Source organism: Eleginops maclovinus, chromosome 14 (genome assembly GCF_036324505.1).
Source record: "Eleginops maclovinus isolate JMC-PN-2008 ecotype Puerto Natales chromosome 14, JC_Emac_rtc_rv5, whole genome shotgun sequence".
NCBI classification, from domain to species: Eukaryota; Metazoa; Chordata; class Actinopteri; order Perciformes; family Eleginopidae; genus Eleginops; species Eleginops maclovinus.
The window spans coordinates 1,546,901-1,574,301 of record NC_086362.1 but is presented as its reverse complement, the minus strand read 5'-3'; the positions used below and the strand labels follow the sequence as shown (position 1 = coordinate 1,574,301).

Genomic DNA, 27,401 nt, shown 5'->3' with positions numbered 1-27,401 from the left:
ATACTCCTACTCTTATTACATTTAGAAAGCCAGTGCTTTTAATTACACATTTATATTGACCAGTGTACAAAATGTGTACTTACTTACTTGTTTTTTTACATTTTCATTAGTGGTTCAATATAATTGTAAAACTGTGTGAAATGTGGTTTAGAGTCAGTTCATTTCTTCTTGGTAAAGTGAAATTTGCCCCAAAATGACTTGTTATCTTATTTAAGCTTTTACTTTGTTGACAAACCGGAAATGCCCTGACGTACTTTTTTCAACTTGACTACGCAAAAGAAGGGGGTGTGTTGTTAGCCTGTTAGCTTCTGTTAGCATGTGAGCTAACTCCACTACTTTCACTTTCTGACAGACTGCAGGAAACCCGCTGTGCCATGAGAGGGCTTCCTGGAAAACGAAACTAATACCTGCATCAGTTGTCTTCGCCCCTCATCAGACCGCAGATGTAGATCTTTAACACAATTTCTTTCCTATATTGACAACTTTATATCCGTTAAGATTTAGCCGTTTAAAAGCGTTATTCCACTAGCTAGCTTTAGCAGCTAACCGCTAGCATGGAAGGAAGCATGAAGAGCAATGAGGAAAAGGGAGCCGAGAAACTAATGGATGATTATCTGAAGTCTGTGGGTCTGCATCGGAAGAAGATTGCTAAGGACGGGTCGTGTTTGTTTCGGGCTGTCGCTGAGCAGGTAGGGGGTTAAAACCCGGAGGAGAAGCTAGTTTCTATTAGCTTTACTTTAGCACAAACAGGTAAAAAAACTGGGCTTGGTTCGTTTGTTGTGATTAAAAACAGGATACATGTGCCTGTAATGCTAACTGGATAAAAGTTAACTTCAGCAACGAGAGCAAAGTTTAAAAGCTTAAAGTTAACTTTTATAAACTTTTTATACGAGTAAACCTTCTTTTGTAACTTTTGTTAATGCAGTTCTGACCGTAACGCAGGTGAAGTGGGTTCAGAATCAGAGAGGAAGTGTTCTCTGTTACAGCAGAAAACAGAAAATATGAAGATAAATATTACACAAACACACATCCAGCACCATTAACAGTGTTTTAGAATTACAAGTATAGCATGTATAATAATAATAATAATTATAAGCTTTATTCGAAATGTGAACTTCATGTTTACACTCAATTTAAATCTTGTCTTGTTTTATTTACATATAGAAAATATTGAGTTTAAGTATACACACTTGCTGAATGTATACAAGGGTGAAATGCACGTAAAACAAATCTGGTGAATAATTGCAAATATAACATTTGTAGTTTTTATCTTTGGAGAAATATACATGTTTTGTTTTGTAATATTAAGACTGATATGAACTGTTTGCTTTGGTTGACCTTTGACCCTGCTTAGGTGCTTCATTCCCAAAATCTTCACACTAAAGTCCGGCTGAAGTGTGTGGACTTCCTGAAGGAGAACAGAGAGAGCTACGAGGCGGTGAGTACAATCTAAAACCTCCACAATTACCATCCTCTCGCCACCCGTTCCTTCCCCTCTGCTACCGGGACCCCCCCGGCCCTCAGCCTCCATTACTGTATGCATTACACTAATGCAAGGTTTAGACCATTTGATAAGCATTTTATCACAGAGCTATGACTTGTTCCATAAGGTTGTCAACTGAAACAAAAAGCTGAAGGTGATATAATCACACGGCCTCGCCTCGCTCTACTGCGGAGCTGCACTACATCTCCCAGAATGCTTTGCTGCTCCTTATGACTCACAGGCAAACTGGTTGTTACACATTTCCCGCAGACAAGAAAAGTCATAAAAAGACACAATAAGGAGAAATTCAGATAAATAAATAAAGAATAAAATACACAAAAAAAGGCAAAATAAAAGTGGAATTTCTTGTAAAATGTCTTGATTTCCAGATTTTAGATTTCCAAATAAAACGTTTGTGTTTCCTGTGTTGCAGTTCATTGAAGGTGACTTTGAGGAATACCTCTTCAAGCTCCAGGACCCGCAGGTAACTCAGAAATAGCTTTTCTTTAAGTTTGAAACCTGTATATTTCTTTGTTTAGTTTCAGAAGATTTTTTGTCAATAAAGTGAAATTTCCATTTTTGTGTTTCCAGCAATGGGTGGGAGAGGTGGAGATCAACGCTCTGGCCGTCATGTACAAGTAAGACTCGTCTCATAAGTTCACGCACATTGAGAAACACGGTCGTTTGATGTGTCTTTGTCTTTCTGCAGGAGAGACTTTCTGATCTTCCAGGAGCCGGGCAAACAGGCGGTCAACATCACAGACAAAAACTTCAAGGACAAGGTGAAGAAGTTCAACGTTTACCTAAAAAAAAAAAAATACTGATCAGTTCAGCCGCCTCTAACAGCGCGTCGTCTCTCTCAGGTGCGGTTGTGTTTTCTGAACGGGAATCACTACGACAGTGTGTATCCCATCACACACATCAAGGACGCCGCTCTCTGCCAGTGTGAGTTTTCCCCCCGAATGCATCGTCCTAGTTTTGTCTTTCGTTGTGTGCAAAGTGACTCGTCCTGTACGTGCTGCTGTATGACGATGTGTTCAGGGTCTCTCTAAATGTTCGTAAAGTGAACCGTCCGGTCTGATTTGATCCTCTCAGCGATCCTGTACGAGCTGCTGTACGACAACGTGTTTAAGGTGGACCGCGGTTCTCTGGGAACTTGTCATCGCGCCGGCAGACCCGGCGACCTGCTGAGCGACGACATCATGAACGCCTGCGCCAGCAGCGACGAGTCAGACCTGGACCCCGGAGAGACGCTCTGGTAGGAAATATGAATACCTTTTCTATTTTCCTTTTCGTTGATTTATTATTATTTGTATAAAACAATAAAATGTATATTATCATTTTTTAAATGGATTTATTTGTTTTATCATTTTTTTATTGCATTTATTTATTTGTATGATTTATTTATTATTATTATGGATTTATTAGTGTACTTGGTGAACGGTTCACTGCACAATATTTAGGTAAAAAAGTTCTTTAAGAACATTTTAAAGTACAATGCAGGACTTTAACTTGTGCTTGAGTCTTTTCACAGTGTGGTATTAGTACTTTTACTTCAGTAGAGTGTCTGAAACAGACTTTAAAACTATGAATCTGTTCCCGTTGTGTGTGTTTCTTGCCGCAGGGTAGAAAATGGAGCGAGTACGACGGCTCCTAGACACAGGGTAAGAAATCTGACTCATGCACACCTTGGTAACAGGAGATCAGTGAGTGACTGTGTGTGTTTCTATTTGTGTGTGTTAGGGCCGTGGGCGAGGCCGCCAACTGCTGCCTGAGCGCGTGAGGCGTTCACTGAACCCGACTCTGTTCAGGAATGTAGAGTACGACATCTGGCACAAGACCAAGAGAGGTGAGGCATGCTAGATCTGTGCTAACTGGATGTAGCATATATTCAAAGATGAAATGTATTTGAATTCTGATAAAGTGCAAAACTTAGCATCAACTCCTCCGAACTCTGAGCTAAATATGTCGGACGAAATAGAATCAGAGTGCTGTGAACAGACTAGGCTATAAATCAATGGCATTAATCACCCACATAATTTGGTGTGTGTGTGTGTGTGTGTGTGTGTGTGTGTGTGTGTGTGTGTGTGTGTGTGTGTGTGTGTGTGTGTGTGTGTGTGTGTGTGTGTGTGTGTGTGTGTGTGTGTGTGTGTGTGTGTGTGTTCCTCTCAGCCCAACAGAAGAGGGATTACTGCATCGCTGCTGGGATGCAGTTCACTACAGGAGACCGCTGCCAGGTGTGTGATGAGTTCAGGGTCCCTTGGTACATCCTGCTTCCTCAGGTGTTTGTATATATTAAAGTTTGTGTGTGTAGGTTCGTCTGGAGGCAGGTGGGCGGAGCTACAACGCCACCATTAAGGAAGTTCCTCCCAGCAACGGCCCGGTGACGGTTCACATCGAAGAGCTGGGAACCCGGAGGTGAGTTCAGGGATGGAGGGAGTACTCGGATACTGGAGTAAAAGTACACTGAAAAAATACTCTGTTGCAGTAAAAGTTATACAAATATCTACTTGTGCATTTTCCTAATGGATTATTCTGCTGAAACATGTCTTTATTGGTCTATATATTGGTCTGTACTGGGGAACAGAGCCAGAAGTGACCTTAAGTATATTACTAATAAAACTAATTGAAAATAATATGGAAAATAAAACACAGTTATTATAAATAAAAATAGTATAAAACGATACATTTAGTTTGTTAAAAAACCGACACCATGAGATAAAAAATAAAATAAGTAAAACTCCAAATGTCCTCTCCTGCACGCAGACAGGTTAATCTTTGGTCTCTGCGCCCCTACGAGGAGAACAGCTGGAGCACCGTGGGGAACCGAGACAAGAGGCTGAGCAACGGACATGGAGGTACACACACACACACACACACACTCGCACACTCACACATACCTCTGCACTTGTCCTGTAATTGGTTCATCACTTAATAAAAATCAAACTGAGACCTCAAACGTTCTCAGTAACTTTCCACAACTCAGTCTGAATGTCAATTCCCCCCCCCCCCCCCCCCCCCCCCCCCTCAGATTGGGAAGAGCGGGGGAAAGGCAGAGGGAGGGGGAAGCATCTCCCAGCATCCTCCTCCTCCTCCTCCTCTTCTCCTGTTGCCCAGACGATGGCGCCGGGCTCCAGCGTGCGAGTCCTAAAGCAAAACTCCTGGCCCCCGCAGGCCACCGTAGAGGAGCCGGGAAACAAGGCTACAAGGTAAGTGTGTGTGTAGAGAGAGAGAGAGTAGTGCAGGAATGAGTCCTTAAACACAGAAATGAGTCAGTATTATGAGTCTTAATATTCTTAAGAGTCAGCATTGTTTGTCTTAAAAGCCTGAAGTTAGTCAGCATTAAAAGCCCGGAAACCCAAGCATGAGTCAGCAATCTGAGTCCTAAAATCCTTAAATAAATCAGCACTATTAGACCTAAAACCCTGAGGGAGAAACTCTCAGAATAATGCGGTTAATGAATGGAAAATCACACATTAATGGAGAAAAACTCGATGAAGTGGTAAATGTGATGTTGATTCAGACAGAATCATGCATGTGTTTTATTATCCAACAACCAATGGATATTAAGGATTGAAGTCACAGAAATGTGCAGAAAAAAATGAATTTCTATCTCAAATATCCTAAAATCTCTGCACAGTAGCCCCCTCCCCCACTTGTTGTATCTGTGGAGTTATTGTTTAGATTTGAGGTGCAGGAATGAGTCCTGAAACCCTGAAATGAGTCGGCACTTTGACATGTGTGTTCCTGAACAGGAAGTCGGTGGGCTCGATGGAGGCGCCGTTCGGTCTGACGGAGACGCAGCGGTTGGCCCGAGAGGAAGAGGAGAGGAACGTGGCGCTGGTGGAGATCCAGCTGAGAGACGAGCACAGCTTCCCCGCCCTGGGGGTGAGTCAGGACCATCTGTAATATTTATATTTATTAATATGTTTTCATTTGTATTTATTATTAACTCTTTATTTATATTTATTATTAACTATTTATTATTTTATTATTAACTCTTTATTTATATTTATTATTAACTATTTATTTATATTTTATTATTAACTATTTATTTATATTTTATTATTAACTATTTATTTGTATTTTATTATTAACTATTTATTTATATTTCATTATTAACTCTTTATTTATATTTTATTATTAACTATTTATTTATATTTTATTATTAACTATTTATTTATAATTTATTATTAACTATTTATTTATATTTTATTATTAACTATTTATTTATATTTTATTATTAACTATTTATTTGTATTTTATTATTAACTATTTATTTATATTTCATTATTAACTCTTTATTTATATTTTATTATTAGATATTTATTTATAATTTATTATTAACTATTTATTTATATTTTATTATTAACTCTTTATTTATATTTTATTATTAACTATTTATTTATAATTTATTATTAACTATTTATTTGTATTTATCTGTAGTTTTATATTTTATTATTAACTCTTTATTTATAATTTATTATTAACTATTTATTTATATTTTATTATTAACTATTTATTTATATTTTATTATTAACTATTTATTTATATTTTATTATTAACTATTTATTTATATTTTATTATTAACTATTTATTTATAATTTATTATTAACTCTTTATTTATATTTCATTATTAACTATTTATTTGTATTTATCTGTAGTTTTATATTTTATTATTTACTTAGTGAACAGTTTTTTTTTGTTAGGTTTAAAGAACTTTGAGAACATCTTTCAGATATTCTACTTGAATAACATTTCCATCAGGACCAGAGAGAAAAACTCTGATACGTCCTGATGGCTCCTCCGTTCCCCTTCAATCACTCCCTTCTCTGGGTGTTTTGTACTCGGTATAAATGTGTTGTATCAACGCGTTAACGCAGCTTCCTTTGAACGGCACTTGTTTTTGTAACGCGGATGACCCTCGGCTCGCTCCGTAGCTTGAAAAAGTATCAGGAAACCATGGTAACGTTGTACTCGCAGTAGAAACACTACAGGTGGAGAAGGAAGAGTCACTTCTGATGGACAGTTGAGCCATAAAGCGTGCCGGGTGGTTTTCTCGACCAGACCGAGGTAATATGTACGTGCTGCAAAGTGAGTTAAGTTTCCGCCGGAGTACATCGAGTTTAAAGCCCCCCCCCCGCAAGCAGAGCACCCTTTCAGCGGAGACCTGCTACAGCGACCGCTCAGAGGCTACAGACTGGGCTAATAAACACTGGGGAGGACGAAGCTCTGCTTGATTCAAAACGACCGCACGTATGAAGTGCGTCAGAGAGCCGTTGAACAAGATGCAACTTCTGGAGAACATTTATCTTGGTCGCAATAACAATGACGTTTAGTGTCTTGAATAAACATAATGACGTTAATTACAGTTAATACTCATTTCTAATAAATAATAAACATCATTTAGGATTCATTGTAAAGTCTTACTGGTCCACGCACAAAAACAGATCCATTTGAGGGAAAATACTTGATTGACAGTTTATTGTTCTTGTATCACTGCTTACTTCCTCAGGCTCAGGCCGGGGCGTCGGCTGATGGAGGGAGGAAGAAGGGAGTGGAGAGGAAGAGGTATCAGAGGAACAAGACGGTACGTGTGTCCTTATTAGAGATAGTCTCTGAATATAATCCAAGCACAGCCGGCGAACCCCTCACTGCAGAATCAATGAGTTCTGAAACTGTTTGTGTGATTGTGTACATTTGACTTTGTTTTGCTTTAAATGAACCTTGTTTATTTCATCGTTGTGATCCAAGAATCAACAGTTTAGAAAGAATTCTGAGATATCTTCATCTTCATGTTGTTTGGTATAAAGTCTGACACAGATATTTAGTTTCTGCGCTCTGAATATTCCTCTGTTAGGCGAGTCCTGTTGAAGACGTCGCTGGAGATCGTCCCAAATCCTCCACCCCCCCTCTAGCATCCCCTCCCACTACTACAAATACTACTACTTCAAATACTACTTCAAACCCTGACCCTACCCCCCCCGCCTGGCTGGGCTCCATCAAGGCTTCGACGCCCAATTTAAAGATGGCCTCCGCTGCAGCTCCACCCTCTACCTGTGCTCCCCGGACTGAGAAAACAAACTCCCCCATTCCTCCCTTCATCCCCTCCTCCGCCACCCTCTTCCTCCCCCCTGCTCTCCCTGCTGCCTCACCCCCGACTCCCCCCATCGTCTCCTCCCCGCCTAAATCCTCCTCCCCTGCTTTAGCTCTTCCCACCTTCATCGCTCCCATTGCTCCCTCCCCCTCTGCTCAGGGTTTCCTCCCCCGTCCCTCCCCTCCTGTCTCCTCGCTCCCCCATCAGGCGGCTCCTGATGCTCCAGCCGCTTCAGCACAAAGTAAGTCTTTTATTTCTAAAATGTTTTAATAAATAAGAAGTTATTATAAAATTATTTCGGTGTTGCTTGAAAAATGTAAAAGTTTTTGCGTGGCTGTTTTCCTTTTCTCTTAAACATCAGAAGTTTTTATCTCTGAATGCATGTCTCCATCGGACTCCTGTTTTCCGGAACATGGTGACATCACGACTCGGTTGTGATTGGCTTAGAGATGTCCCGCCCCTTAGCCCATCACGTACAATGTGTTGGAGCACTAGCCAATAGGAGAGCGCGAGTGTAACGCTCTGATTTCTCTCTCCAGATTCTCTTCCAAATCTCGGAGGGCTCTTGAACGCCTCACAGATCCTCCAGCCCCCCCCTCAGCCACCTCTCGCCCAAGCCCAGACCTCTCTCTCCCAAAACTCCCCCATCATGATGCCCCAGCTTCAGCCCTCCCCCTGTCTCCCCCCTCTCCTCTCTCACCCTGAAGTCCCCTCCCTCCCTCAGACCCAACCCTCCGTCTCCCCCTTCCAGGACCTCCCCCAGTCCGATCTCCCCCAGGCCCCTCACCCCTCCCAGCTCTCCCATCCCTCCCTCTCTCTCTCCACCTCCCAGAATCAAACCCATCCCTCTCACCTTGCTCTCCCTTCTCCTCACCCCCCCACCCAACCTCCCTCAGAGTCTCCTGCTCATGATACCTCCCACCCTCCTCACCTTCCTCACCCCACTCATTACTCCCAGTCTGCACCTCCTCACTCCCCCACCCACTCTCACTCAGAGTCTCCTGCTCATGCGGTCTCTCTCCCTCCTCATCCCTCCCATTACTCCCAGTCTACACCTCCTCACCCCCCTACCCACCCTCACCCTGAGTCTCCTGCCTCTCACTTTCCTCACCCCTCCCATTACATCCAGTCTGCACCTCCTTATCCCCCCACCCAGTCTCACTCAGACTCTCACCCCTCTCCTCACCCACAGCCTTCCGTCCCTGCCACCCAGACCCACTCTCCGGCTCCCACCCAGACCCACTCTCCGGCTCCCTCTCCTCGCCTATATCCTCCTTACCCCCCCACCCAGTCTCACCCGGGCTCCTCTGCTCATGCTCCCCCTCCCCCCCACCCCCAGTCTCTCGGGGGAGGCGTCCCCATGCAGTACTCCCAGATCTACGATGACCCCCTGTACCCCGGCTTTCCCGAGGGGGAGACGGGAGAGCCGGCTCCGATTCCCTCCCTCTCCTCCAGCCGGTCGGGGGAGGACCTGCCAAAAGGTGAGCGGAAGAGCAGATATTCTATTAGTTTTGAATCTGATGTTTTTAATTAGTGGTTTATTCATTCTGTTTTCTGCAGATATCAACATCCTGAAGTTCTTCTTCAACCTGGGCGTCAAGGTAAGACCAAAACACAGAGAGAGGGGGAGGGAAGGGAAGGATAAGGGAAGGATAAGGAAAGGATAGGATAAGGAAAGGATAGGATAAGGAAAGGATAGGATAAGGAAAGGAAAGGATAGGATAAGGAAAGGATAGGATAAGGAAAGGAAAGGATAGGATAGGATAAGGAAAGGAAAGGATAAGGAAAGGAAAGGATAGGATAGGATAGGATAAGGAAAGGAAAGGAAAGGAAAGGATAGGATAGGATAGGATAAGGAAAGGAAAGGATAGGATAAGGGTAAGGGTTGTAGGGAGGAGCTGGTCGATGGTTGGAGGGAGGAGGGGGCCACACATGTTGATTAACAAATGATATCACAGGACTGAACCATATTCCTCTCATCTGTTTCTAACCAAGGACTCTAACCCCTCCCCTTCTCTGCAGGCCTACACCCTGCCCATTTGGCCCCCCTACGTGTACCTGCTCCCCCTGCAGCAGACCCACCACCTTAACCCCAGACCTCCCTCCTGCTCCCCCTCTCCTCCCCCCCAGTACCCCCCATCCAGACCCCAGGAAACGTACCCTCCTCAGCTTCCCTATCCTCCCGCCTCGGCCTCCATGCCCCCCCAGTACGAGCAGCACTGGCAACAGCAGCAGCAGATGCCCCCCCTACCCAGAAATCCCAGCTATGCGCACGGGTATCCTGCCCAAAGCACACCCTTTCGGGGTCAGGGCTACCCCCAGCCCTACCCTTCGTACCCCCTCTCCTCACAAGGGTATCAGACCCCCTCCCCGGAGGACTTCCAGGGGGTTGCGGAGCAGCGTCAACCCACAAACAGAGACCCGATCCAGGGACAAGGGCTGAGCCGGGTCCCTGCTCCTCTGGAGGGTCCCGCTGCTGCTAACGTGGCTAATGCTAACCCCAGCTTACAGGTGGTGGTTCCTGGATACGGTAAGTCTATCAGAGGGGGGGTCGGACCCTCTAAGTATTGAAAGTGTGATGATCAGCACAAGGGGATTCTGGGTAATGTAGTCTTCAAGCTGTTCCTGTTTTATGCTTATGTTAATTTCTCTCCCCGTCAGGCCATAAGAAGGATCGAGGGGACAGTCTGCAGCGAGCCGTGCTACTGGTGGACCCCCCCCTCAACAACACACCCATCGTATGCTGTTCGGTTTACCATTTCACACCAGTAGCTTTAATGGTTTATGAGTCCTTACGGTTTTACCAGTGACTGTAACAGTAGTAACATTGTTATCCACCCCCCCAGATCAAGCTGCTCTCAAACCCCGACATCAGCGACGTCTCCAGGAACTCCCCCGGCTCTCCGTCCCATTATGACATCGTCTCCAAAGCGACCGTCTCCGGGGACAACGGCAATCTCTACCGCGGCAACAGGAGCTACTACCCCATGGAGCCCGGGCCACAAGTGGGGGCCGGGGGGTACCTCACCCCCACCGCAATGGTGGAGTCTCTGTCGGTGGGCTGCAGCACCGAGGACAGCTGGAAGGAGGTGGGGGGGGGATTCAAACCCCAGACCCTGAGCCACCGGGGGCGAGGGAGGCAGCCCAGAGGGGGGAGAGGGAGGGGAGGCCACGATTCAGGGAGGGGGGGGCAAAGACGGCGGCAAGCAGGTGTTGGGGGGGCGGGGTTTGACTATGTTCAGTTTAGCCCCTCCCACAGGGGGCGGGGCCGGGAGGGAGGATATGAATTCTCAGCCAATCAGAGGACAGGACAGTAGTTCTCAGCCAATCAGAGGACAGGACTGTCTTTTCTTCTTTTCAGAGCCATGCTAGCTGTTTGTCTTTGTGCTAAGCTAAGCTAGTGAAGGAGGTGTGTCGGGGGTGGGGTTTGACTATGTTCAGTATAGACAGAACTCTGGATTGTTTTTTTCTTCTTCTTTTCATGCTAGCTGTCTCCAGTCTTTGTGCTAAGCTAACTCCTCGTTACAGACTTCAGAGCTTTATCTTTCTACAGACTGGAAGATACTGATCGCTGTCTGTATAGTGCCTCGTTCAGCTTAAAAAAAAAAAGGATGTAAGACACTTAGCAAAAAGCATAAACCGAGTTTCTGCTCAAAGCAAAGAGTCACCTCATCCAATCAGGACTCTGGTTGAGTCAGAGAAATACGAGCTCTGTGGATTTTCTTTCAGTGTTTTTTTTAATCGTCTCGTTGATGGTGTGTTTGTCTTGTTTTTGTTCATTCACCGGGTTTACTTTTCTGTGTCAACTCTCACTAGAGATTTAGTGCCTTATATTTGCTGCGTTTTATCCTCTTCTTTCAGTTTCTGTTTTCTGTGCTGGATTTTTCTATGTGATTAAATAAATGATTAAACCTTTGCTTCAGATCTTCTCTCTGTTTGTCAGAAGAACAGTAGTAGTAGTTTTAAGATATCATTTTGCTGTAAGCACTGATTCTTGTTGGACTGAAATGTGTTTACGGTCTGTATTGTATCCTCGACACGCTGAACCTTGGCTGTTTCCTGTGTTTGTTGTCCAGCTAAATATAACTTTTTGGAAGTCCAATCAGAAAGTGCAAATAGATGCAAATTAATTTACAGAACAAATATAAGGTGCAGGGTTTAGACGTGAGCTTCACTGTAATAATTTGGACACGCTTACTACACGTTACAGTACATAGAATTAAAGCAAAATGGCAGGAGTACATCTGAAAAGGAGTTATGGTATTTTATTTTGAAAACATCAGAGAAAAGTTGTAGAATTGTCTGTCCTCGTCCATCATCTCCACGTACTTTACTGTCCAACAGTTCAGAATATAACATACGACTGACATGCTTTAGGGCTCTGCAACCCTACCATCAAAATAACTTCTGCCCTTTCCACGAAATAAAATGCCTGGAGATCCTAACGTTTTATATCCAGTTATTTTATACAAACAGGAACTAGTTGGTTGCGTCTGTGAACTTAAACTTAACTTGCTTTTTATACAAGGTACTCTTAGGTCGGGGTCTAAAAATGTATGATGCTTCCCCTGGTAGTACGTCCAAAATATGCAGAAAGTAATACTATAGTGTTTCAACAAATATGAGGAAAGAAGTAGTGTTTGGAAAATATTAGAAAGAAAACGTCCAAACGGGCATTCATTTAGCCCCTGCAATCCCCTCATGTGCCACTAGGGGTCCCCGCACCCTCGGCTGGGAACTTAAACCACAGGAAGCCGTTTTCTAAGGCAGTGAACAGTCTGAAGGAAGGAGTCTCAGATCAGGTAGCATCAGTTTATTGTTGTAAATGCATGAGTTAAAATATATGCTGCGGACAGGATGACCCAGAATGCAATGCACTTATTCTTGAGAAGCGTTTTACAACAGCGCTGGCTCTTGAACGCAGCCCAGGAACAATAAAAGGCCGATGGGTTTTTAAATCTTCAAAGTTTCTTATGATATATTTTATTTAACTTGTACTCGTCGCTGAGATTCAAACGGCTTTGCTCAGCTTCTGAAGCGCCGCAGGAAGTCACGGTTGGTCACGCAGGAAGTGGTTTTAGTCGTCCAGGAAGAAGTAGTTTCCGCTCTTCTTCTGCTCGGTGTCCTGAGGGGGAGAGAGAGGGGAAATCAGCTCATTTAAAACACAACTTTAATAGTCAATTGCAGAAGTTAATACAAAATAAGGAAAGGTAGTGGGTAAGAAGAGACTGAAGTCTGGTTGACTGAAATTTAGGAGAGTAGGAAAATGGGACAGACATATGAGGTCAAAGTGAGGGATAAATGAAGGACAAGTGAGCAAGGCCTCTCCTTGCTCACTTGTCCTTCATTTAAAAGTCAGGGAGCAAGGAAGGATATAAGAAGGAAAAAGGGACATATCTGAGGTATAACGTGAGGGAGGACGTAAGGGAAACACAAAGAAAGGTGAGCAAGGAAAGGAAGGCAATATGAGGGAGGAGGGACGGCAATAGGAAAGAAAAGGGGAACAGACACCTGAGGAAACAGTCAGGGATAAATGGAGGAAAAGGAGAGGGAGGAAGGAAAGGAAATAGGTAGAGATATCGGAGGTAAAAGTGCGGGAGGCAGTATGAGGAATAGCAAGAGAAATATAAGTTAATTTTTTAGAGAGGAAGGGAGGAAATACTAAGGAAAGGTAAGCGGGAAAGGGAGGCACATCTGAAGTAAAACTCAGGGAGGAAGGAAGGAAGGAAAGAGGAAGGAAAAATGGAGAGTAATCTAAGATTAAAGTCAGGGATAAATGGAGGACGAGGTGAGGGAGCAAGGAAAGGAAGGGACTAATGGGGAAAAGTGGGGGGGGAGTAGGAGAGAGAGAAATATGAAAGAAAGTTGAGGGAAAAGTCAGAGAAAGAAGGAAAAGTGAGGGAAATATGAAGGAGAAAGGGAGAGACATCTAAGAGGAAGGAAGAACAGGATTTATGAAGTCAATTAAAGAGAGGAAAGGAGGGAGAATCTGAAGGAAACATGATGGAGGAAGGAAGGATAAGTGAGGGGAAAGGAGGGAAATGTAAATGATAAGCTAGGGAGGAAGTGAGCTAGATTTCCATCAGCATCATTGTTGTAATTCCGAAAGTGTCCAGCAGGGGTCAGTGAAATCCAGACAGCTGAATGACTATCCTGTGTGTGTGTGTGTGTGTGTGTGTGTGTGTGTGTGTGTGTGTGTGTGTGTGTGTGTGTGTGTGTGTGTGTGTGTGTGTGTGTGTGTGTGTGTGTGTGTGTGTGTGTGTGTGTGTGTGTGTGTGTGTGGTACCTTGATGGAGTTGGCTTTGTTGATGCGAGGCCTGAAGTTGTTGGGGTCTCGTCTGAACGTGATCTCCAGCAGCGACAGGAAGCGGTTCATGCCAGCCAGCAGCCCCTGAGGCCTGACGGAGGAAAGAAGGAGGAGAGGAGGAGGTTAAAGATTCTCTATGACACGAAGGCGCGTCTGATCGGTGGGGTCAGTGGTCTCACGTGTTGGCGTAGGTGTGTGTGGAGGGGATCCCGTCGAATACGATCACTCGGTCGGCCAGGTACGTCGCCATGATGAAGTCGTGCTCCACCACAAAGGCCGTCTTCTTGGCATGGAGGATGTACCTGCAGGACAAACAACAACAGGGTCAGAGACGGCAGGAAGGGGAGGGAGGGTGAGGAGACGAGAAGGAAGGGAAATAATGGCGGTAAAATTGAAAGGAAGGGAGGGATAATGTGGGAAAAAGGGAGGAAAATCTGAAGGAAGGTGAGGAAATGTGAAGTAAAAGGAAGGAGGTAGGATGATTTGGTGAGAGAAACTTAAGGGAGAGAAAAGTGATTAAATAGGAAAGAAACGTGGGGGATTCGGAGAGAGAAATATGAGATCAGCCTTAGCCGATGACCGATACGGGCTGCCGATTTTATGGTCCCTCGATTTTACATAATAAAAATGGTACGGGTCAAAGGCTTTCATCAACCTCTACAACACAGCCTTGATGATGCATTGCTTGCTGCATTTATAAGAAAAGGTCACGGCAAAATGTCCTTTGTCAACACATTTCAATGACCCTGAAAGTAGCCACTGAAATAAAGTGCTTTATTGGTAATTCAAGACTGCCATGGTTTCCATTTTTCTACATAGTAAATCAAATGAGCATGTCTATACCGTGGTCAGACGCACATTAAGCAACACATTGCTCTGTTCTTAACTGCATCAACGTTAAAAGGAAGACATATTCAACCATGTACAACATTTCTCTCAGAGTTTTAAAATCTCTCCGTCAGGTGGCGCAGCACTCCTATAACGCTGTGACGGCTGCTCCACCCCACTGAGCGAGACACACACACAAACACGCCCAAACTGATTCTGTAGCTGACTGAAAAACTCAACCACAATTGAACTGGATCGATAACGTCAGCAAACGGCTCTAAACACAAGTAAGGCACGGTGCACTTCTGTCTGGTTCATGATAAACGTTAACACAAATTAATATCCAACTACGTAGCCCATAAAACATTCCTCTCGTCTTTTAGGAGGAACTGCGCTCTGATACCCGCTCCGCCCCGCTCTAACTAAGTAAGGGAGAGAGGGAGAGACGCACACACACACATGCGACACGCGTCCAAAACCTCCGCCAGGTGGTCGCTGAATAAAATTCCCACAAACACTAAGGAACCACGCCGGAAATCAGCATTACTTAATCCTATGACCAGTGTTCCCGTCTGTCCACCAAGAGTGCAGATGGATCAGTACAATGGAGAGGTGGCGTAATAGAGTGTACAACATTAGAGTGGGTTAAGTTCCAGATCATAGACAGAACGTCAGGGAAAAGACGATGATTACAGGAACCTTTGTGACCGTGCAGCCAGTCAGCTCATAGCTCGAGTCAGGAACGACAATAAACAGTCACGGTTTTAGGTTTTTCAAGTCATTAGTTATGCAGAGGGGTGGAGAAAATCACAATACAGTTTTATCCATGTTCCAAATGTAAGAAAGAAAATTGCGTCGGCTAAGCTAGGTTAGGCTTACTCCCGTCAGGTGTAGTTGTGTGTGGCTGGGTTTGTGTTTGAATATTGTTTTAAATAGCGCTGTTGGTGAACAGTGTGAGGATGGCTAACGTCATGGTCAGAGCCTCAGATGACCAATCAATAGTCGTTGATAATGAGCTGCGGTGTACTCCCACGCGTGAAAAAACTTGGAGCTGAATGAAAAAACACACAAACAGCTACGCATACATTGCCTACAACTACGTCTGCAGCTCCCTAAATTTACCGGCAGGCATTCTCGTTTTCCATTCGGAGCCACACACTTGCTTAGTCGTTGCAATCACATATAGAGCACGGCATGCATTTAGCATTCCTGTTTCCAATTTTTTTTAAGGCCGATGGGTTTTTAAATCTTCAAAGTTCCTTAAGATATATTTATTGAACTTGTACTCGTCGCTGAGATTCAGATGGGTTCATTTAGCATTCCTGTTTCCAATTTCAAAGTGTATGGCAATATTTCAGCTACATGCTTTGAAAAGTTTTAAAGTTCCCGTTGATTTGAAGAACAAGCTTCCAGCACTTTGCTAACGGGGGGGGGGGGGGGGCTATGCATGGTCTGCACTCGGCACGTGGACTGCAGTGTCTCCAGCAGCACAGAGCTGCCTGTGGACGCATGTCTGTAGATCATGCCAAGAGTAAGAGGAAATAGGAAAGACAGGGTGAACAAGGAAAGGAGGGGAGGAAATAAGGAAGAGTGTTGAACGATGTAGAGGAAGGGGAATAAAAAATAAGGATTACAGGAGGTCAAAGGGGAGCAGAAGGGGGAGGAAAAGGGAGGAAATGAATAATATAGAGTGAGTGACCTCTTGATGACCCTGGCAGCCATCAGCCTCTGCTCCGAGTCCAGGTAAGCCGACGGCTCGTCGATCAGGTAAACGTCGGCCGGTTTCCCCAAACAGAGAGTCAGAGCCACTCTCTGCAGCTCACCTCCAGACAGGTTCTGCACCTGGAGGGGGGGCGGGAGAAAGGGAGGGTCATCAATATCTGATTTATAACCAGGTTCCAATGTAGAGGAAAGGACAATATTTTTTGTCTGTTCTGTGATTCATCGACCGCTTAGAGATTTCCCGCCCCCTTAGCCAATCACGTACAATGAGTGTGTGTGTGTGTGTGTGTGTGTGTGTCTTACGTCCTGGTCGATGATGCTTTCGATCTGCATCGGCTTCATGCAGTCGGTGATGAACTGAGGGTGTGTGTAGGCGTCCCGGATCTTCTCGTGCAGCAGAGCTCTGACGCTGCCCTAAAAACACACACACACACACACACACACACACACACACACACACACACACACACACACACACACACACACACACACACACACACACACACACACACACACACACACACACACACACACACACACACACACACACACACACACACACACACACACAGATAAAAACACACAGCTTCTTCTTCTCGGCTCGTTTCATCGACTTATGGAGGATTTTTTTTAACACACCTTGAATTTGGGGCTGATGGTCTGAGGCTTGTAGCTGACGTTCAGGATGGGGATCTCTCCTGTGAGACAGAGCGCAGGTCAGAGTGTGTGTGTGTGTGTGTGTGTGTGTGTGTGTGTGTGTGTGTGAAAGAGAGAGAGAGACACTCACCTCCACCGTCAGGTTTGAGTCCTCCAGCCAGCATCCTGATGAAGGTGGTCTTCCCCGTGCCTGCAGGAGTAAAGCCACATTAAACACAGAGAAACTGCAGGTAACAGGTGAGGGTATTAAGCACACGTATGAAACATGTATGATCCTGAGAGTGCTGCTGACCGTTCTCCCCCAGCATCACCATGATCTCAGAGTCGGTGAACTCTCCGGCTTTGATCTCCAGAGTGAACTCCCCCATCGTTTTCACCATGGACGGGTACTGGGAGACAAAACAGCAGGGTGAGTGTAACTGGCCCTCAGAGACTCATGCAACAGTACTCAGTTAAATCCCCGTAGTATTAGCAGTGACACAGAGGCATTGTGGGTAAAAAACAAGGAATGGAGACAATAATACTTTGCAGAAACTCTGAGATAAAACTGGTAAATAAATGACATTTTTGGGGTTATTTTACAAAACAAAACATACAAATTGAAGAAGTATTCTGCAATAATTTAAAGGGAATTATTTTATAAATCAGTCGAATGTTGCGGCAGTTGCAGTGTGGTGAATTCGATCAAAGGCTTAGTTGCATACTCTATTCTGAGTGGTCAATTGGGACATTTCCCAGTAGTACAGACCTTTAATATCAGAGTATCTTCAGGGTTTGTTTTGTGTTTCTATTACTTTAATCTCAGACAATGTTTAAGTGATTTCCTGTGAATTTCCCAGTTTGACTCAGAATATCCACATTTTACCTGTAATTTTACAACTTTTTAGACAGAATACGTAATATTTTTACATAAATGTACGTCTTTAATCTACGTTCATAAATAATACATTAAAGTTACTATTACGATATTGATCGGATGAGAGGGAACTGACCTGGTAATGCCGGAGTCTCTTCACCTCCTCCTCGTTGGCCGTCTCGGCGACTTTGAAGACGAGCGAAGTTTCCCTAAACCGCAGATTCTCCGTGGGAACGTAACCGTCCAGGAAGATGTTGATGCCTGAAAAAAACACGCCACAGTTTCACATTTACACTCCATTGAATTCATCCTGAGAGTATGTGTATGTGTGTGTGTGTGTGTGTGTGTGTGTGTGTGTGTGTGTGTGTGTGTGTGTGTGTGTTACCCTCTCGGACGCTGAAGGGCATGGTGACAACCCCGTATGCGCTCGGGACTCCGTACAGGCAGCAGATGAAGTCCGACAGGTAATCCAACACACTCAGGTCGTGCTCCACCACAATGATGTACCTGACACACACACACAGACACACACACACACACACGTTTTAAAGTTGGAAAACGATGCAGAAAGTGAGCTCAGATCCAACACTAACTCCTCCCCCTCCTCTACCTGTCGGGGGTGATGAGAGAGCGGATGGTGATGGCCGCCTTCAGCCTCTGTTTCACATCCAGGTAGCTGGACGGCTCGTCAAACATGAAACTGAATCAGAGGAAAATAAAGTGTTAAATAATAATAATGGATAATCGAACAGCAGGTCTGTCGGTGACGGATCCTCACATGTCGGCTCTCTGGATGCAGACCACGGCGCAGGCGAACCTCTGCAGCTCCCCGCCCGACAGATCCTCCACATTCCTCTCCCGCAGGTGACTCAGATCTGCCCGGCAACAGCACAAATATCAGCCAATCACAAAACAGAACACCAGGTAAAGCAACATTTGTCTTCAATCACAAAGGGAAGTCTGACTTTTTAAACTTAACTAAATGATATATATCATAGGTATTCCTACACGTTTCTCCTAATACCATGTTGTACTTGATTAATGTTGGACTTTCAGAGGTATTTTATTAATATTTAGTCTTGGTTTCGTCCTGTTTTCTTCCATATTTTGCTGATGTTGAGTTATGTGTGTGTGTGTGTGTGTGTGTGTGTGTGTGTGTGTGTGTGTGTGTGTGTGTGTGTGTGTGTGTGTGTTACCTAGCTGGGCGCAGACTATGGTTTGTGTGTCTGTGTCGTCTTTCCTGGTCAGGATGGAGCCTACTGACCCCTGCAGGACACATCAGGAATTACAACCAGCCACACATTACTCAAAGTAAAGGTTTAATATTTGCTTTATTAAATATCTTTCTGAGTATTATTTAAATATATCTTGACCTCACATGGAAGCCGCTTCCTGTGCGGGTCGGGGTGCGTTGGGTTTGTTTACCTTGACGGTTTTGGGGATCTGGTCGACGTACTGCGGCTTGACGATGGCCCGCAGGTCGTCCTCCAGGATTTTGGTGAAGTAGTTCTGCAGCTCGGAGCCTCTGAAGTAAGTCAGGATCTCCTGCCAGTCGGGGGGGTTCTGGGAGACACAGAAACCATCGATAAAACACCACAGACGACGAAGCACAGACAGGGGAGAAGAGGCTGACTTGATTATGGTGCTGTGCTGCACACCTTTAGAGTTCCTGCTTCAGGAGGAGTTTACGGCTCTTCCTCTCCTCTGATTTAACGCAGTCACCAGTTAACTTGTTTCTCTGCTAACTTCAGAGTAAAGCTATTTAACATAATCACAATTATTTGGGACCGATATTGATATTATATTTAAATAGGAGGAGCATTTGACCCAAGGGATCCTAGAGCACATATTCAGATTAAGAAATGCTGATATTCTGAGGTGATTTTAAATACACCTTTCATGCAGAAGTAAAGAACTAAGCGCTGCATAATATTGTAAAATATTCTCATTGTGGATGCAATTTATCTGGTGCTTTTAAAGACTTTTTAAGGCCCTGAAGGAACAAGATTTTAGCCAATCAAGCTTGTATTTAATGGACTTTCTTCAGCTGTTTTTTTAGACATTTTAAATCCAATTAAGGATTAAAGTAGTAATTCAACATCTTCAAGAGTTTTCAACGAGGTTTCTCAGCAGACAGAGCCTGTAGTTGATTGTAGATCAGCAGAGAAAATGTCAGCTGTGAGCGGCGACTCCCTCCGCTATCTCTTAACACACACATCATATCAGCGCCTCAGACACACACACACACACTGAAGGGGAGGTTCAACACTCACATCGAATCGGCCCAGGTTTGGTTTCTGTTTTCCAGCGAGGATCTTCAGAGCCGTGGATTTCCCGATACCGTTGGTCCCGACCAGACCGAGAACCTCACCGGGTCGAGGGATCGGCAGCCTGACACACACACACACACACACACACACACACACACACACACACACACACACACACACACACACACACACACACACACACACACACACACACACACACACACACACACACACACACACACACACACACACACACACACTTATTATAACACAAGCAGGCTGAGATTCTGGGATCTTTACCTGAAGAAGCAAACCGTTCTGCTCTGAATATAAACACCACTCATTGAGTCGTCGTACCTGTGCAGTTTGAAGGAGTTGGCGCAGTATCGGTGTGTGGTTTCCTTCACCAGGTTGCTCGGCAGGTTGACGATCGACAGCGCTCCGAACGGACATTTCTACAACCATGACACACGATCAGACTCAAATCAAGAGCAAACACGACAGAATATTTACATTTTCTCCCTAAAATAAATTCCATTAGCGTCTGCAGGTGAGCGTACCTTGATGCAGATGCCGCAGCCTATACACAGAGACTCTGAGATCCAGACAATCTTACTCTGGGGAGTCACCTCGATACACAGCTTACCTGCAAACACACATTAAATTACAGTCAAATTCAAGTGCTTTCCAGGTGCATTTTGAAGGTTTTCAAGCACCTGAAGCACAGAGTATATATAAAGTACACTAAATCCGATGTTACCATGCTTTTAACAACCACAGATATGCATCGTAACAGCATTTCACAGAAGACTTATGAGCCAAAATATAACAAGAAATCCAAGAAATAAGTTAAATATTTACTGAAAATGTGCAAAATAGGAAGGTTAGACTTTAAGGAAGGCAGTCAATCAGCTGCTTGAGGCTTTATTTCAATTAAATATATAGAATATTGTTGAGTTAGACAAAATCCACTGCTTTTTCCTGGTTTTCTGCACCCGTACAGCCCTGAAATCAGATCTTTCTGGTCTACCTCTTCCCCAGTTGTGGTGCGTGTATATAACAGTTCCTCACCCATGCGGACCACCGGGCAGCTCTTCTTGCACTCCTGACGGCATTTCTTGGGTTTGCATTTGTCGTGGTTGACGATGGCGATTCTGGTGTTTTTATCCGCCATGGTGGGAGGCTGGAATGATGGACGCTAGCACCCGTGGAGCTGCGGGAGAAACACACACACACACTTAGAGATATAAGAGGAACTCACCTAGATGCTAAAGGCAGTATTCAAACGTCAGGCTGTAACACACACACACGCACACGCACACACACACACAGCAGCTAACTCTGCTGAAGCAACACATTCAACCCTGAACAAAAAACACCTTTAACAAAAGGACCGCCGCTAATCTACTCCCACCGCCCCGCACCAGGTTCTCACTGGAACCTGACTGTGATGCTCCCTGCCTTTAGAGCTGATCCTGGTCTCGCGGATTTCCATTTCAAGACCTCAGACAAACCAGCGCCTTGTTGTTGCTTCTCCACTGAAGATACTCCTGGTGTTCAACATGTTTTAAAGCATTTAACTACTCCGTTGATATCCGCCTTTTCAATACGCCATACATTAACCACCTCAAGTGAAACACACATGAACACAAATCAGGATTAGACAACAACGCCCTCCTGGTGGATTTGTCCTTAAATAACCTGGAGAGTCGTGAGTCACTCATACGCTGAATGAATCCACCCAAATGATAATAAAACATATTGAATCCTGAGGAAATTACAGTCTGTGATCAAGAAAATGGTAATTATTAAAGCCTCTCTAAGATACAGCAGCTGTGTATGATACTACACTGCAAAACTATGACACGTGTGTGGGTTAAAAAGCTGTTTAAAAGCCACACTTTAAGCTTGTAAGTCATGCTAAATGCACACTTTGTAAGAGTATATACAGAATGCTTATATTTCCACTTCTTCATTGTGTTAAATCAGGTGTTATAGTGCAAAATATGGCAAGAAATCAAACAAAAAACGTAAATATTGACTGACAATGTGCTAAATAAGAACAAATTACAACAATTCACAGCTCCAAAGTGTTCCTGAGTTGCCCTTTGTTTAACCAGATCCCACTTTTCTCAAATCTCTATTTCACTTATTTGGATTAATTGTTTTCAGGCGGTCCTGTATGGATTTAAATTCAACATAAAATTCATTAATTCTGTGTATTTATTATACTGTATAGATATATATCCTTATATTCACTGTTTTGCCCATTGTCTTTATCTTCTACTGCTGGTATGTATATCTTTATTGTATTGTATTACCTCTAATTCATCTGTAGTGTCTTATCTGTGCTGCTGTGAGGACCAATTGACGTATTCTGATTCTCAATGAGCCAAAATATAACAACAAATCAAACAGAAAACGTAAATATTGAGTGAAAATGTCCATTAAGAACATTTGACTCCGAAGAAGGACGTTTTTGGGCCTTTTTTCAATGAAAAGTACACAAAATATGATCCAAATCCACCTGATTTCACGTAGTATTGTTTAATCACTTCAACATGGATCTCAAAGTGGGTTAAAGGCTGTTTTAATTACACGTTACGCTGTTATGTCCCGTTAAATTCACACATTAGAAGCTATTAATATGGCTACTATTATTAGCACTACTAGTAATGGTGATATATGTATTTTTCTACTGTAGATTGAGATCTTTACGTGGGTTGAATCTCAATAAAAAGCCAATTTTAAGCTTAGATTTACACATTATAATCGTTAACTTAGCGTCAGAGGCCTCGCACTTTGACAGCTGATCGGTTTTTAGGGTTAACAAATCCCTTCAAAACGACCTAGAATCATCGGTAACGAGTCAGAAACTCACCCCTCTTCTACTCCCGTTACTCGGTTGGAGAAACAACAGGAGGAAAACGACGTTTAGACGCGAAATATTGACAGAAAAAGTTATAACTATTTTCAGCAACGTGTTCCTCTCGAGCCGGCTGAAAGATGGCGCGAGGGGGCTGACGTAAACACGAAGCGACGACTCACAGTCTGTGAGGGTGACGTCATTTTCCCTAGACCTAGTTTAATTACAAGTGTTGATTTATTTGTTTTCCGTCCCAACTAAAAAGAAAAAAGAAATTCCAAAAAGTTAAATAATTCTAAAATAAAGATGGGAACAATGGTACCCCTCCAGTCCGTGTATGAGATATTAAGTGCACTGAATTTATTCATGATGTCGTTATATTGTGTATCATTTAAATACTATAGGGATGTATGTAAGACAGACAGACAGACAGAAAGGATGTAAACCCTCATTCCCACAGTAACAGTGTTTTTGGGCTGCCAGCTCTAACCACTGAGCTATATTACTGCAACCTGTTGGTGATGCATTCATGTGGAGTTACTGGATCACATGACCAGGACCAAACTCAAAAAGACAACCAAGGACCAAGAATATTTATCTGTTTTGTTTTTGCATTGTATTTGTTCATTTTTAATTTAAAAAATCTGACTGAATTTTACATAAACAAGTTTTTAATCCAACATGAATTTCAATTACATTTTCCTCAATTTATTTTTGTAGTTTTAGTAAAACATTATTATATTATTACTATATTTTCTAACCATTTTAATTCCAAACAATTCTGAAAAAATATTAGTAGTATTTATTTTTCTTATTAAAATTATTAAAATTTTCTAAATATACTTTTTTTATTTTAGTTTTTTTTTTTTTTTGCGCAATAAAATGAGTTGCAATCCATAGGCGAGTGCAATTGACAAAAAGGGGAGACATGAGGCAAACGGTTCTGGGAAAAAAGTCAGAATTCCGAGTTTGAAGTCAAAACATTTCACACCCAAAATGTATCATTAAAAATATGTTTATTTATTTCCTGAATACTAATTATTTTAGCAGAATATTTCATACAAAAATGTGAATTTGTCAAATGTGTCATCCCATAAGTAACGTAGTTGCCTGTAGAAAGATTGGAACATCATCCAGGAGAAAGATGTCACAACTGACAACAACCTCTTAGAGTAGTTCTTCACTGGGTTGGTACAGGTCTCCTGGTGGATTTTGGCCCATTCTTCTATTCCTAATTGTTCCAGCTGGTCTAAATTGCATTGTTTCCGAGCATGGACATTCACTTCGAGCAACCGCCACAGATTCTCAATAGGACTGAGGTCTGGGCTCTGTGCGGGCCACTCCAGGACCTTGGTTTTAGTAACCTACAGGAACTGTTGGATTAATTTCGATGTATGCTTTGGGTCATTGTCTTGTTGGAAGACCCAGCGACGTTCTAAGGGTAATATTTTTGACCACCCCATTTTCACTATATTTGATATAAAGCAAGCCTAAAAATGTATTTTATATTCCAAAATGTACCAAAAGCTACTAAATAGCACTGGTGAATGTTTGATGATATCAAGTTTTATCAATGCGGCAAACAATGGGAAGAATGTTAGGAAAATGTTCCATAATTTCTGGGGGCTAATAATTTGGGCCTCAACTGTACATAGACGGACCCTCATGTCTCTTCATTGACGGATTTCCACCACACAAAGTAAAATGTTGTAGAGTGGGAAGAAACCTGAGCACCTGGAGTAAACCCGTTTTAAATGATTCTAAGTTTAAGAGACGAAAAGAAAGCTAAGTTGCGAGGACTTGGACTACACGCAAGATAAAGAGGTTTTTTGTAGAATAACCAAATAAGGAGGGTATAAAGTGGGAAGAAACCTGAGCACCTGGAGTAAGCCCGTTCAAAGATGAAGGAAAGAAATGAAAGTTAGATTGCGTGCGAGGACTTGGACTACACGAAAGATAGAGAGGTTTTTTGTAGAATAACCAAATAAGGAGGTTATAAAGCGGGAAGAAACCTGAGCACCTGGAGTAAACCCGTTCAAAGATGAAGGAAAGAAATGAAAGGTGATGAAATTGCAGTAAGAAGTTTAGCTTTGGCTACGAGAGTCCTTCTTCTCCTGCAGTGATTGAAGACAGGTGCTTCTCTGCTGACTCAAGTCCTTGTTCTGGTCCGTTGCGGCTTTGAGTTCGTCTGGCAACGTGATTTCGGTTTGGATTTGTTCACAAAGCTCGTTAATATGCCGTTGCAGTTTGTGGTTTTCCAACCGGATGGTGTCGATTTGTTCCTGCAGAGGTTGTATTTTGTTGTGCTCCAGCTTCAGGTCGCTCAGTTCTTTCTCCATCGAGTTGCCCAGTTTGGTCAGAGCTTTCTTTTCTTTCTCCAATGTTTTCGTTTCGGCCTTCAGGACACTCAGGATTTTGAGTCTGTCTTTGAAGGCCTGGATTTCCAGCTTTTGTCCGTCGTGCTGTAGCTCTATGTCGTCCACCTCTGCTTTCAGCTTGTTGTGCATGTCCTCCCAGTGCTCCTCCTTAAGAAGCTTTCCATGGATGTTGGCATGGATTCTACTCCGAGTTTCATGTCTTTTATCAAGTTCGCCCTTGTAACCTTCCAGTCTCCAGATTTTGTTCTTGAACTCTGTTTGCACCTTGAGCTCTTTGTTGGCGCGATCGTTTTTCTCCTTCAGGTTGTGGTTCTCTATCTTCAAGTCCTGAAGTTTGGTCCTCAGACTCTCCAGTCTTTCTTGCAGGGCCTCAGTTTCACAGCTATTGACTTCAACTGCTGGTTTTGCCGCATTGTACTCTCCACGCAGGGCTTCTTCCTTCTCAATCTCTCTCTCAATCTCCTGCATCTCGTGTTGCAAAGCATCGTTTTGACTAACGACGTCTTCCTCTGAAATCTCTCTCTGCAGGGCGACGTTCTCTCGAGTCAGGTCTTCTTCGGATGCTTTCACCGCGCAAATCCTTGCCTGACTAGTATTCTCATTCTTTACTGCTTCACGAGACTCATTTAACTCAACTTTCATCTGCTTGTAATCTGGATCTGCAGCTAGGAGCTCTGTCTGCAGGGCTTCATTCTCGCAGGTTCTGTTTTGTTTGAGCTCTTTTAGTGCAGCGTACTTTTCCTGCATGAACGTTTTACTCTTCAGCTCTAGAGTTTTCTCGTCAATCTCAGTCTGCAAATCCCTATTCGCTCTAATGAGTTCTTCAGTGTCGACTTTAAAGATCTCGTAAACTTCATCTGTAATCCCGAGAAGCCGGAGCCTCTCTTTTCGCTGCTCTAATTCTTCCTTCTTGGCCTCATTGTCCTGCATGATTTGCTTTTTCAGCTTTATCTTATTGTCGATTTGAAACTCTGTGGGATCCTGAGCGATGACGCTTTTTAGCTTGGCAATTTCTTTGCTGTGCTCATCTTGCTTTGTTTCCAAAGCTCGACACTCTGTGACCACTCCTTCGTAGGTGACCTGCTTTTGCAGTGCTTCCTGATACAGTGGTTCCAGATATTCACGCTCTAACTCCAATGCCATCATTTCTGCTCTCAGTTCTGGGAGCTGGTTACTCATCTCTTGGTGCTTATTGTTTTTGTCTTTGATCTCCAATACTTGGTCTTTAAGGTCATAATATGATTTACGTGCAGCCATTTCCTGATCCCTAACTGATAGAAACTCTGTCTGCAAATCTCCCATATTGTTAAAGTGCGTATTGAGGATCGCGAGTCTCAAACTGGCACTTTGTATCTGCTGGTAAGCAAGGTCTAAGGTTTTATTCAGGTCAGTAATGTCCTTGGATATTTCCTTATGTTTATCATCTGCACTCATTTCAGACCCTGGCCTGACTCTCTCTTGCCTCTTTCTTCTCCGCCTTATTAGAAACATACTGAAGAGTAATGAAGTGATTAAAATACGACTGTGGAATAATCTCTGCACGATACTGTCAACCTCTGTAAACAATATGTGTGTTCACTGCAAGCTGTGTGTTCATATGTGCTGGATCAAAGCACCTTGTGTTCATATGTGCTGGATCAAAGCACCTTTACCACTACAGGTGTGACGTCATCGCATTCCACACGGCTTTCAAGTCAATTCGATGACGTCATAGGATTCGAAAACGCTGCACGCATGAAGTCTAAATGGAATGGAGCCGTTGCCATGGAAACCGAGGTGTAAACCTGATGTGACGTGAGGTCACAGCTCTTAAGACTAAACTAAACAAAGTCCTGTTTGTGCTGTTATTTTCACCACAAACAACAAACGCTTATAATTCATAGAGACAGCAACGGCATGACGCAAACACTATGCGACAAAAACGCACGGTCGGTGAC

At 43.6% G+C, this 27,401-nt stretch overlaps 2 protein-coding genes across 2 annotated transcripts; one reads left to right on the top strand and one right to left on the bottom strand.

Moving 5' to 3' along the window:
- Nucleotides 1-349: 349 nt before the first annotated feature.
- Nucleotides 350-11,496, top strand: otud4 (OTU deubiquitinase 4). Its single transcript, XM_063901027.1, has 21 exons — nucleotides 350-689; nucleotides 1,355-1,438; nucleotides 1,917-1,967; nucleotides 2,075-2,121; nucleotides 2,193-2,265; nucleotides 2,347-2,428; nucleotides 2,579-2,741; nucleotides 3,108-3,147; nucleotides 3,227-3,332; nucleotides 3,656-3,720; nucleotides 3,798-3,901; nucleotides 4,250-4,341; nucleotides 4,515-4,692; nucleotides 5,239-5,371; nucleotides 6,999-7,073; nucleotides 7,344-7,821; nucleotides 8,120-9,061; nucleotides 9,141-9,181; nucleotides 9,603-10,110; nucleotides 10,242-10,318; nucleotides 10,427-11,496. Exons 1-21 carry the CDS (start codon nucleotides 555-557, stop codon nucleotides 10,895-10,897), a joined length of 3,945 nt encoding a protein of 1,314 aa, XP_063757097.1. The 5' UTR covers nucleotides 350-554; the 3' UTR covers nucleotides 10,898-11,496.
- An 882-nt stretch (nucleotides 11,497-12,378) lies between these two features.
- Nucleotides 12,379-23,262, bottom strand: abce1 (ATP-binding cassette, sub-family E (OABP), member 1). Its single transcript, XM_063901066.1, has 19 exons — nucleotides 23,102-23,262; nucleotides 21,292-21,433; nucleotides 20,781-20,866; nucleotides 20,578-20,675; nucleotides 20,224-20,341; nucleotides 19,376-19,513; nucleotides 19,147-19,216; nucleotides 18,729-18,825; nucleotides 18,561-18,650; nucleotides 18,336-18,457; nucleotides 18,087-18,211; nucleotides 17,387-17,483; nucleotides 17,225-17,284; nucleotides 17,077-17,135; nucleotides 16,741-16,851; nucleotides 16,415-16,557; nucleotides 14,067-14,189; nucleotides 13,867-13,978; nucleotides 12,379-12,705 (listed from the first exon to the last, which is right to left on the bottom strand). Exons 2-19 carry the CDS (start codon nucleotides 21,392-21,394, stop codon nucleotides 12,658-12,660), a joined length of 1,800 nt encoding a protein of 599 aa, XP_063757136.1. The 5' UTR covers nucleotides 21,395-21,433; nucleotides 23,102-23,262; the 3' UTR covers nucleotides 12,379-12,657.
- Between the last annotated feature and the right edge of the window lie 4,139 nt (nucleotides 23,263-27,401).